This window comes from Neovison vison, chromosome 12 (genome assembly GCF_020171115.1).
Source record: "Neovison vison isolate M4711 chromosome 12, ASM_NN_V1, whole genome shotgun sequence".
Taxonomy (NCBI): domain Eukaryota; kingdom Metazoa; phylum Chordata; class Mammalia; order Carnivora; family Mustelidae; genus Neogale; species Neogale vison.
This window is the reverse complement of record NC_058102.1, coordinates 10,292,222-10,303,674: the sequence shown is the minus strand read 5'-3', so window position 1 is coordinate 10,303,674 and position 11,453 is coordinate 10,292,222. Positions and strand designations below refer to the sequence as shown.

General features: G+C 58.8%; 2 protein-coding genes across 2 annotated transcripts; both read left to right on the top strand.

The window, feature by feature from the left end:
- The first annotated feature begins 545 nt into the window (after positions 1–545).
- Positions 546–2,735, top strand: LOC122890832 (histone H1.0). The gene has a single exon (XM_044226272.1). The coding sequence runs from the start codon at positions 828–830 to the stop codon at positions 1,410–1,412; it is 585 nt and encodes a 194-aa protein (XP_044082207.1). The 5' UTR covers positions 546–827; the 3' UTR covers positions 1,413–2,735.
- A 521-nt stretch (positions 2,736–3,256) lies between these two features.
- On the top strand, positions 3,257–9,288 carry GCAT (glycine C-acetyltransferase). Its single transcript, XM_044228009.1, has 9 exons — positions 3,257–3,509; positions 5,020–5,150; positions 6,186–6,287; positions 6,758–6,904; positions 7,434–7,588; positions 7,719–7,801; positions 8,001–8,172; positions 8,579–8,700; positions 8,971–9,288. The coding sequence occupies exons 1-9, from the start codon at positions 3,314–3,316 to the stop codon at positions 9,120–9,122; spliced, it is 1,260 nt and encodes a 419-aa protein (XP_044083944.1). The 5' UTR covers positions 3,257–3,313; the 3' UTR covers positions 9,123–9,288.
- The last annotated feature ends 2,165 nt before the right edge of the window (positions 9,289–11,453 follow it).

Here is an 11,453-nt window from a genome sequence, read left to right as displayed (position 1 = left end):
GACCCCGGGGGAGCGACCCCTCCCCCCTGTCCCGGCTCGGCCCGGCTGGGAGTCGCCCGGCTCTGGGCAGCGTGTGTTAGTTGGGGCCGCTTTCCAGCCGCTCCGCCGGGCTGGGGGGTCCCGCCGCGGGCCGGGAGCGGGCTCTCCGGTAGCCCCAGGGGGGAGCTTTGCTACGGGGGGTTTCCCGCACCCGGGCTCCCCGGCCCCGCAGAGCCAGCCCCCCGCAAAGGGGAAATGTGCAGGCGCACCAGCGGTCCTCGGCGCCGTTTGGGGCGCGTGGTGGGCGCGGGGGGCGGCGGCCGGGCCGGCGGGATGCCCAGCCGGGGAGCCCAGGGAGCCAGGCAGCGGTCCCGGGCGGCGGCAGGGAGCGGGAAGGCCCGGGCCGGGGGGAAAGGTCGGATTTGCTCGGCGGAAGAAACACAGATGGCGGCGGCGCGGCGCCATTCCGGGCCGGGAGCAGGCAGCCAGCAGCCCTGTCCTCACCGCGGTCCGCCCGCCGCCGCTAAATACCCGGATGCGCCGCCCGAGCGCCAGACGCGGAGCTGGGAAAGGGGAGGCAGAGGAGGCGGAGGCAGAGCCCGCGCTTGAGCCCGAGCCCGAGCCGGGCGCCGAGACCGAGCGACAGAGCGGCGGGGCTGGGCCACGCAGAGGCGGCCTGGCGAGTCCTCCCGCGACCCGAGCCAGGTCCCTGAGAGCCGGGCCCCGGACTGGCCCGGGAGTCAGGAGGAGCGCCAAAGCAGATCCCGAGTAAGGCTTTCCTCGGCCTCCGACGAGGACTGGCCCTTTTGAAGGCGCGTCCTCCCAACAGCTGGACCAGACAGGCCACCATGACCGAGAACTCCACATCCACTCCTGCGGCCAAGCCCAAGCGGGCCAAGGCCTCCAAGAAGTCCACAGACCACCCCAAGTATTCAGACATGATCGTGGCTGCCATCCAGGCGGAGAAGAACCGCGCTGGCTCCTCGCGCCAGTCCATCCAGAAGTACATCAAGAGCCACTATAAGGTGGGTGAGAACGCCGACTCGCAGATCAAGTTGTCCATCAAGCGCCTGGTCACCACTGGGGTCCTCAAGCAAACCAAAGGGGTGGGTGCCTCAGGGTCCTTCCGGCTGGCCAAAAGCGACGAGCCCAAGAGGTCAGTGGCCTTCAAGAAGACGAAGAAGGAAGTCAAGAAGGTGGCCACGCCAAAGAAGGCAGCCAAGCCCAAGAAGGCTGCCTCCAAAGCCCCAAGCAAGAAGCCCAAAGCCACCCCAGTCAAGAAGGCCAAGAAGAAGCCGGCTGCCACACCCAAGAAAACCAAAAAACCCAAGACTGTCAAGGCCAAGCCGGTCAAGGCATCCAAGCCTAAGAAGGCCAAACCAGTGAAGCCCAAAGCCAAGTCCAGTGCCAAGAGGGCCGGCAAGAAGAAGTGACAATGGGGCTTTTCTTGTGGACACTCCTGCCTGTCTCCTATTTTCTGTAAATACTTTTCTCTTTTCTTCTCTCTTGATCTTCTGCAGTCCTTTGCCCCTTATTTGGATGCCTCAGAAATTAGGGAATAATCATTTTTCCTTAACCAATCGTGCAAGGACAGCAACCACAAATCTCATCTCTAATGATGAGAATGTACTTATATTTTGTTTCGTTGACTTGTTATTAATCTACTTAATGGGTTTAGGGACTTGGGTGGGTTTGTGTGTTTTGTTTTGTTTGGTTGGATGGTTTGTTCATTAGGAAGGTAAAGGGGCAGGAGGGAATGGGCAAGGCCGTTCATTCGGACTAGAAGAGGGGGATCCTGGAAATGGTAAGGTTTGTAGGAGTAGCTTTAAGGTGAGCCAGCCTTCTCTAGGTTGCACACCGCTTGTGAGAGTTCCAGAACTTTGGTGGGGAAAGGGGAGGGGTGGCAGCAGCTGGATGGCGAAGGAGGGAGTGGGAAAAAAAACCCTCTCTAGGCTGACTTCCACCTTCCAATACTGAGCGGTCTCACTGTTTGAGTGCTCCTGTGGCCTCCCTATTGTCCTAGGGAAGGGAAGGGGGGGGTGTCCGAGTGACAGCTGGTCTGAGAAGCTGTCTTAGCGGCTTTTTTCAGTCAGCTGGAAACTAGCCATTGGGGGGGTTTTGTGGCTTCAGAAAGTCTCATGTAATCGGGAGTGGAAACTTTGGGGGAAGGGTGGGGACTCAGTCAGCCAAGTGCCTCAGTGTGCCCTCTGAAAAGTTGGGTTTTTCCACACAATTGGATTGTATCATAGGAGGACTTCTTTCCTTTTCCCCTGGTTTTTGGTTCCTCCTGTGTAAGAAAGATTGGTGGTTTGGCCTGGTGGCCTGGTGGGGCTCCAGCCTTGCCACCTGCCACTTAAAAACCTCCCGACCTCTTTACTTTTGAGTCTTTTATAAAAGTAGCTGTAGATGGGGGACGGGGGAGTGGGCGGGGAGTGGACAGTAAGACATACTGCAGTTGATTTTGAATTGCTAAGTAGTTTCACAGAGCTAGGTCTGTGTGTATGTGTGTATATGTATATATACATATCTAGAGCTAGTACTTAACGTTTCACGCCCGGGAGCTGGGAGAAAAAACCTGTACAGTCGTCTTTTATTTTTAATAATATGGGAAAATACGCACTTGTGCGTGGTCCACCCCCCTCCTTTTTTTTTTTTTTTTTTTCTTTTTTTAAAACAAGTGTTACTTGTGCCGGGCAGAATTTGGCTGTCTTTGTAATTTTAAAAACTTTAAAATAAAATTGAAAAATGAAACCTGAGCGGTGCATTTTTTTCCCCCTTACTTTTAAGGCTGGAGGCAAATGCAGAGCAATCGGCTAAGCGAGCTGGGGTGAAATCCTGGGGGTGTTTGCACCTGCGAATGGGGGACGGTTCCAACAGATCGACCCGAACCGGGAAACGGGACTGAAGAGTAACAGAGCGTGCCTCAGCCTGCTTCTAGGGTCTTGCCTTTGGGGTCCAGGGTGCACCCCGTTTCCTTCCGGGCGCTGGGTGGGTAGGCAGGGGCTGGGAGTACCGCGGGGGGGCTGGTGGGCTGGGCCCTGGGACTAGCCACCCTCCGCCAGGTAGCGTCCCTTTCCCCCACGGGGAGCGCTCCAGTCTCAGTTTACACATCAATCTACTTCCATCCTCTGTGGGTCACGCCAGGCCCCTCCCCCCGATCCCTGGGCCCGCCTCCCCATCCCCGGGCTTGCCTCCCCGCCCCTTTAACGGCCCTCTCGCTCCGATTGGCCGCCGAGGCCCGGCCCCCGCCCACCCCCCAGGCCACGGGACCGCGAGTCTTCCGCGGCTCGCGGGACTCCGGACTAGCTGGAGCGCTCGGGCGAAGGTGGGCACCATGTGGGCGGGTCGCGCGCTCCACGCCGCTCTCTCCGCGGCCCCCCGCAGCCGCCGCGCGCAGTCGGCGCTGACACAGCTGCGTGGCGTCCTGGAGGAGGAGCTGGAAGCGATCCGCGGCGCTGGCACCTGGAAGAGTGAGCGGGTCATTACGTCCCGTCAGGGGCCGCGCATCCACGTGGACGGAGTCTCCGGAGGTAACTCCCCCTCCTCCTGGGAGTCTTCGGACCCGGCCGGGTGTTCGCAGACCTTAGTTAGTTCCAGGCTGGAATGGAGGGCCGGGTGGCAGGGGGCCGGGGAAGGGGCAGTATCTGCTCTCGTAGCCGCAGGCACCTTTCCCAAGCTCTCAGGCTGACTTGACGGCTTCCCAGGGTTCCCTGGAACCTAGTTAAACCTGTTTCCACGGAGGGAGGTGATCTGCTGTTGAGTATCTTCTTGACTCAGGGTAGGGCTGGAGTGAGACCCGGTCCTGTGAGAACGTGAGAGAAAAAGAGAGACACCCAGCTGGCTCCCACCTGGCTGCTTCAAGGACGCGGGTGGGAAGGAGGCAGCGAGAAGCCCAGCGTTTCTGGAGCTGTCGCCTGGAGCTGGTCTCCACTCCCTGCTGCACGGGGACTCCTGCGGACCTCCAGCGTGGGAAGAACTAAACCCACTGTACAGACAGAGAAGCTGAGGCTCGGAGATGTGGAATGGCTTGCCCAAAAGCCCCTGCCAGCAGCAGGCAGAGCTGGGCTTTGGTCCAGGTTCTCCCTTACATTGGAGCTAGAAGGTCAGCCAGTGGGTGAGAAAAGCCAACTCGCTGCCCAGAGTCACAGCGACAGGGAGGCGGCCGGCTGCTGCAGGAGGCACACCACGAGCTGACCCACTGGGCCTTCCTCATGTCTGTCTAGCCAGTGGTCACCGCCTGTCGTGTCGGTGCCGGGCCCCAGATGGTTCTGCTTATAAACAGGCTCCCAAACCCGCTTTCTGCTCAGGAAATAGGCCTGAGATCCTTGGTGCTGTTGTATTTATTAGTAAACCGAGGTGCCCCCTAAAAAATCTCTGCCTCTCTCCCCATCCTCCCCCCACCCCCACCCCTGCCTGGGGGAAGCTTGGAGCAGGTCAAAACATGACACAGAGACACAGGTTCTCCTCGTGGTTTCGTCCTTTACAGGCCTCAGTTTCCCCCTCAGGTCAGCTGTGTTCACTTTGGGCTTTATAGTCAGGAGTTGAGGTCTCAAGGAAACCCCCACACCCACACACTTCAGACAGGTGATGCTGTACCAGGCAGCAAAGTCAGCTGTTCAGAGTCTGAGGACCACACTAGGCTCATGAGCCTGCTCACTTCCCCACAAGGGAACCAGGGCTCACATGGGGCTTTGCTGGTGGTGTTCAGGGGCAGGAGAAGCCTGTGAAGTAGGGCTACGTTCCTCATTGGGTACAGTATGATTAAGAGTCAGTCTAAACTTCTTATCCTTCAAGGCACCACTCTGAGGGGGGCCTTTCCTGACCCTCCCTCTCCTGTACCTGTCGGACTGGGTCCCTCCCCAGGGCTCCTAGCTCCCCATCCTGGCCTCTGCCCCACAGTGGATCATACTGTGTGGTTGTTGCCTTGTGAAGGGCGAATCCAGGTTCGTTTCCTGTCTGAGTCCCCAGGGCCTGGCACAGACACCTTTCCAGGCCCTTTCTTGCCCTGAGCTGCTGTGTCTGTACCGTCCTCCACTTCAGGAATCCTTAACTTCTGTGCCAACAACTACCTGGGCCTGAGCAGCCACCCTGAGGTCATCCAGGCAGGTCTGCAGGCCCTGGAGGAGTTTGGAGCCGGCCTTAGCTCAACCCGCTTCATCTGTGGGACCCAGGTACACAGTGGCTGTTGGGGGGGGTTGGGGGGTGCCCTGTCCCCAGCGTTGGGCACTGACCCCCAACTGCCTGCTTCCCACAGTCAACAAGGCTGGTTTAGCCAGCTCAGCTCATCCAGGGCCCTGGGCCACGCTTAGCCTAGAGCTATCCACCAGAAAGGCCAGCTCAGGCTTCTGTTGTGTTGCAAAAGAAACTTTCCAGTCTCCCCAAGCATCCCTCTCCCCGACCTGCATGCAGAACTGCTTAGAACAGTGCCTGGCACGTAGTAGTGCTCCGTAAACATTGATTATTTTATTGTGTAAATGTTACAAAATAAATACCTAGATGGGAAACTTAACAGTGCTTCCTGTGTATCAGGTGCTGTATTAAGAACATTACAAATATTAACTCATTAATGCCCCTAACGGTCATAAGTGGTAGGGGATATTCTTGTCTCTTAAGAGATGAGGATGCTGAAGCCAGAGAAATTGGGTGACTTCCTCTAAGGCACGCAGACTGTTATGATAGGAGTTTAACCCAGATGGCTTGGCTCCTGACTGCTGTGAGGATTACTACCCATCTTCTCAGAAAGGGGATGGTGAAATGAATGTCAGAAACAGGACTCCTAACCCCCAGCCAGGGCCCTTTCCAACAAAACCCTCACCCTGACCGAACAGCTTTCAAATATAGGAATTTCAGGCCCAAATAAAGCTATGTAATCCTTTTCCTTGGCATTACGCAACCAAAAACGTCACTCACTTTGATGTCAGAAAGACATCTTCCCTTGCCATCATCCCCCATAATTCATCATTAGACCTCCATTATAGACGAAGGTCCCACCAGGTAGGGGTATCTAGCGAACCCCTGATCCCTCAGGGAGAACCATCTGCCAGGTTCCTGTTGGCTCTGGGGGAACCCACGTGGTGAAGAAAGAAGGGAGAAGCCAAGGCTGCAGGTCCTCTGTGCTGAGTCTGTGACCTTCTAAGCCTCTGTCCCCAGAACTTGTTTCATGTGACCCCACAGGCATTAACACCCATTTCACTCTGTTTCTGCAGAGCATCCACAAGGATCTAGAAGCAAAGATAGCCCGCTTCCATCAGCGGGAGGATGCCATCCTGTATCCTAGCTGTTTCGATGCCAACGCTGGCCTTTTTGAGGTTTGGGGGGGTGGGGGTACAGGTGGGAGTGGTGAGGACTGCTAGGCTATGGGGGAAGGCTTGGGAGTGAGCAGTGAGGGGAACCTGGCAGGATGTCAGTGCTGTGCCTAGAGGCTCCAGGGCCCTTTTCTTCTGGAGGCTAAGCTTGGGCCAAGCTTCTTCCTTGCTGCAGGAAGAATCCTGGGACCTGCAAGGGACCAGCTTCCAGGGCACTGGGGAGATAACCTACAGCAGTGAGAAGGTCGGAGTTAGCCGGGGCCGGGCACTCATCAAACATGTTCTCACCTGCTCTCACAGGAGCTGGGCCCTGGTCCAGCCCAGAGGACCCAGATAGGGGCAGACAGGGGCTCCGTGCCTCCCTGCCGGGAGGAATGCCCTGGATGGCAGTGAAATTTTGACTCACGTAGACATGAGGAGGGAGAACCCCTAGGTGGTTGGGCAGAAGCTCCACTTCAGCTGCTTTCTCCCAGGCCCTGCTGACCCCACAGGATGCAGTCCTGTCAGACGAGCTGAACCACGCCTCCATCATTGATGGCATCCGTCTATGCAAGGCCCATAAATACCGCTACCACCACCTGGACATGGCTGACTTGGAGGCCAAGCTGCAGGAGGCCCAGGTGGGGCGAGGCCCAGGTGGGGCGAGGCCCAAGGTTGGCAGAGGCAAGAACCGGGCTTATCCTCAGCCTCGCCCCTGGTGAAAGAACTAAGGCTTGGAGGGACCCACTTTGCATTCCCAAAGAACATGAAAGTTTGAAACAGGATTTGAACCCAGATCCTTCTGCCCCAAGGCTTTCTTCCATTGTACTGAGCTGCCTTGACTTTTAGCCATCACCTTCCATGTGGCAGGCCCCGCTGGGCCTAAAGGGATGAGCTTCGGGATAGAAGTGGTCCCACCCCACCCTCCCTCTCGCAGGGGAGACTGAGCTGTTCTCACTGGCCAGGACTGCCCTGGAAGAGGTGGGCATGGCTCAGGGAGGCACAGATCAGGACCGGGATGTTCCGGCCCCAACACAGTAATGCTTACATGCCGGCCTCTGTGCCAGATTCTGGGCAAGGTGAGCCCTTGGAGCCCTGAGCAGCGTAGAGAATGGCAGGATTGGCCCAGCTGGGGACACCAGCCATCATCTGTCCATGGCTTCCCTACAGAAGCATCGGCTGCGCCTGGTGGCCACTGATGGGGCCTTTTCCATGGATGGCGACATCGCCCCCCTGCGGGAGATCTGCCACCTTGCCTCTCGATATGACGCCCTGGTCTTTGTGGATGAGTGTCACGCTACTGGCTTCCTGGGGGCCACTGGACGGTGGGAGCATGCATCTCCTTGGGTTGGGCTTCTGAGGATGGGTGGGAAAGCAGGAAGCCAGCCCTTCCCCTAACCCATGGTCCCTGGGTGCTCAGGTAGCCAGTGGTGGCAGTGCTAGCTTCCCTTGCAGGGGCACGGATGAGCTGCTGGGTGTCACAGACCAGGTCACCATCATCAACTCCACGCTGGGGAAGGCTCTGGGTGGAGCTTCAGGTACCTGCAGGGTCATGCCCCTGGGGTCCCCTTATCCACAGGCAGGGCCCTGGAGAAGTCTCAGGGCAGGTGGGGAGGGGAGGCTGGGACGGTACAGAAGAGGGCAGTGTGGACTGTTCTCCCAGGAGGGGCTCGGGGTAGGCTCTGGCTCCTGGCCTCTGACTTCTGCCCTGCACCTCACCTCTGCCCTTGTCCTCAGGGGGCTACACGACAGGGCCTGAGCCCCTGGTGTCCCTGCTCCGGCAGCGCTCCCGGCCCTACCTCTTCTCCAACAGCCTGCCCCCTGCTGTCGTCGGCTGTGCCTCCAAGGCTCTGGACCTGCTTATGGAGAGCAACGCCATCGTCCAGACTATGGCAGCCAAAACCCAGCGGTGTGGTCCCTGGCAGGGGTGGGACAGGCTGGGGGTGGGGGAGCTGGTAGGGGCCTGCCCCCATGTGCCCACCCTCTGCCCATACCATGCCTCCAGCAGATTGCACTGGGACTCAGCCCTTTTAACCAAGGGCTGCCTGCCCACCCACCTACCTCTTCTCTGTCTCCCTCTTCCTTCCATTTCCGGGTACGTTACTTCGTCAATGACCCTGTATCTCCCCATCTTATATTATCCTGTCTTTTCACTCTCTGGTTTGGTCCGCTGGTTCCTCTGCCCAGCTCCCCATCTGCATCTGGCTCTGCTGGTACATCCTGCAGACTTGGGCACAGATCACGGGCCCATCAGGAGTGGGTGTGAACCCTCCACAGTCCCCTGGCTACCTGTGACACCCAGCTTGTGCCCACAGTTTCCGCAGTAAGATGGAGGCTGCCGGCTTCACCATCCTGGGAGCCAATCATCCCATCTGCCCAGTGATGCTGGAAGATGCTCGGCTAGCCTCTTGCATGGCGGATGACATGCTCAAGAGAGGTGAGGCAGCCGGGACAAGGAGACCGGTTATGGGTCTTCAGAGAAAAGAGGAGGGAGCCCTTGCACTATGAATGCTCCCCCATACCCTCCCCCTACCACCCTCTCGAGACGAGCTGAAGATCCCAGGCCATGACTTACTTGCATGTCTGGGACACCTTAGGCATCTCCCTTGCCCTCTGTGACCCTCAGGGGAGTCGGAACCATGTGTCACGTCTCCCAAAGCGTGTGTGGCTTTGCTGAGCCCCAGGTTGACCCTTTCTACCTTACCAGGCATCTTCGTCATCGGGTTCAGCTATCCAGTGGTCCCCAAGGGCAAGGCCCGGATCCGCGTACAGATCTCAGCGGTGCACAGCGAGGAGGACATCGACCGCTGTGTGGAGGCCTTCGTGGAGGTGGGGCGGCTACATGGGGCCCTACCCTGATGTGGCTGGCCACGAGCAGAGCCGAGATCCCCCTCCCTCCACATTGACAAAAGGGCCCTTTGGTCAGCCCGGGCCAGAGGCTCTGAGCCCTGTCAAAGTCCTGGGGCTGGGCTGGGGCAAGGCCCGTTCTTGTGGTTGAGAGTGTCAAGCAACAATGTGGAAACGGGCTGACATGTCAGTGTGCTTCATTCTCTCTGGGCAGGCCCAGCCCTGTGACCAGTTGAAGAATCAGGTGGGAGCTGAGGCTCCTGAGTAGGTTTCAGAGCTGACCACCTACCCTAGGTTAAGATGAGACGCAGGCCATGGGGATAATGTGGGTAGTCCCCCTATTAGGGGGGACAGCTACCAACCCTGCAGGCCCTTTCCCACCCCACCCACCCATTTGCTCTTCAGCCTCAGGGGAACACCTCCGTTTTCTGCCCCCACCCCATCCAAAGGATGGTTTACAGCTGCCCAGATAAGGAGGGGCTGAGCACCCAAACCTGCCCCAAAGGAAAGAACGTGGGTCACTATCAGAAAGGCCCCCGACAGTTTGGAACCATGTATTCTAGCCCACTTTGGTTCCTGGGCAGGCCCCTTCCCCTCTGTGTGCCTCAGTTTACCGCACACCAAGAGTAGATGGTACAGGGTAACTGGGCTCCTTCCATCCCTCTCCGTCCAAGGCCTGCGGGCCTGCTGATCAGCCGCCAGGGGGCACAGCGAGCTCAGACTCTGGCTGCTGTTGCCGCTCCCCCGCCAGAATCCAGGCCTCGGCGGGCAAGGCTTTCCGTAGAGTTGATTAGCTGCTGCCAGGGCCCCGTCCACACTTGTCCCCAGAAAAGGCTCGCTGCTCCCCTAGTGGACACATTCCTGTAGTCGCTGTCCCTGGTCCTTGTCTTTTCATTGCCGTCCTCACTCAGCTTTATGGGCACAGGGCAGGGGCCCAGGCGGGATAGGTTCTGACTCACTCGGCTCCAGCCTCACTGGGGTGTGGCCTTGGGAAGCTGGGACCTCGCTGGACGCTGGACGTAGGGCAGGGAGGATGAAAACGCCCTTCTTCGTTCACAGCAGGGAACTAGGACCCCCTCTCCGTGTCCTCGAACCCCCAGCCCTGCCCTTAGCCTGGCTGTCGGGATGGATGGCCTGGGCCAGCTGCTGCGATCCTAACTGGGATTCTGGGAATCTTAGCTTGTCGTGGGAAGGAGCTTGAGGCTGGGGTCCAGGAGCTCCACGTGCTGGGAGATGGCCGCCCAGGGAAAAGGGCTGCTGTGGGCACAGCAGCAGCTGGAATACTCGAGAGAGCCGCAGCCACGCGGTCGTGTACCTGTCGCAGGCGCACCGTTGCAGCAGCGAGTGCCTATGGCCTGGCACCAGCCTCGGGCCCAGCCAGCAGCTTGATGTGCGTGATCTTCGTAGGCCGGCGGATTACACGGGGTGGCCCCAAGCAGCCACCGGGCAACGCATTCCAGCAGTAGGCGTGGCGTGTCCGGCAGGGACAGAAAGCCGCGCCCAGGTCCACCCGGCAGTGGCTCAGAGCACGCGCCGGCTCGTCCTGCGACTCCCGGGCGCCCCCCGGCGGCTGGCATGGGCAGCTGCGTTGCCCCGATAGCGCGCCCCGCGGTCTGTCAGCTCGCGGCTGTGCAGGCTCCCATCCGCGGAGGTACAGAAAGGCTGGTGGGAAGCACCCGCAGGCACCGCGGGCACTCTGGGCGCACATGCTGCGGGTTGGACGCGTGCTGGTAGTGGCCCGACGGCCGTGGGTCGGCCGCACGTCCACTTCCAGAGACCGCTCCCACGGCTCACGGTCCACGTCCTCTGCGTCCGGCTCTGGGTTCAAGGCTGCGGCCTCCTGGAGCAAGAGAAGGAGGGGGCGCCAGGGACGTGCTGGAATCGGGCCTTGGCAATGCGGTTTTTCCTGCCTGCTGCTCGCCAGCCCTCTGTGGTTGCCTCGGTCCTCCTGCCCTCCCTCCTTCCCTCTTTCTCCCTCCCCCACTCCCCCTGCTTATGTTCCCTCTCTCTCGCTGTGTCCCTGTCTAGTGAATAAATAAAATCTTAAAACAAACAAACAAACAAAAAACGAAAAAACCTCTGAGCACACAGAAAAATCCCAGGGGTCTGGGAGATGCTAGTCCTAGAGTTTCTTCCCCAGTTCCTTGGGCCTTGAATGCAAGTCCTGGCTCTATCAGTGTCCCAGTGTCCCCTCAAACTATTTTCTCTTCCCTTTCACGGACTTCCTATTAACATTCTCGCCTACCTCCCAGCTTCTAGAAAGACCACAAGCAGTCCCTACCACCTCTTCTCTCCTTAAACTCATTGCAGACTCTTTTGCCCCCAGTACACTTGTCCAGTTTA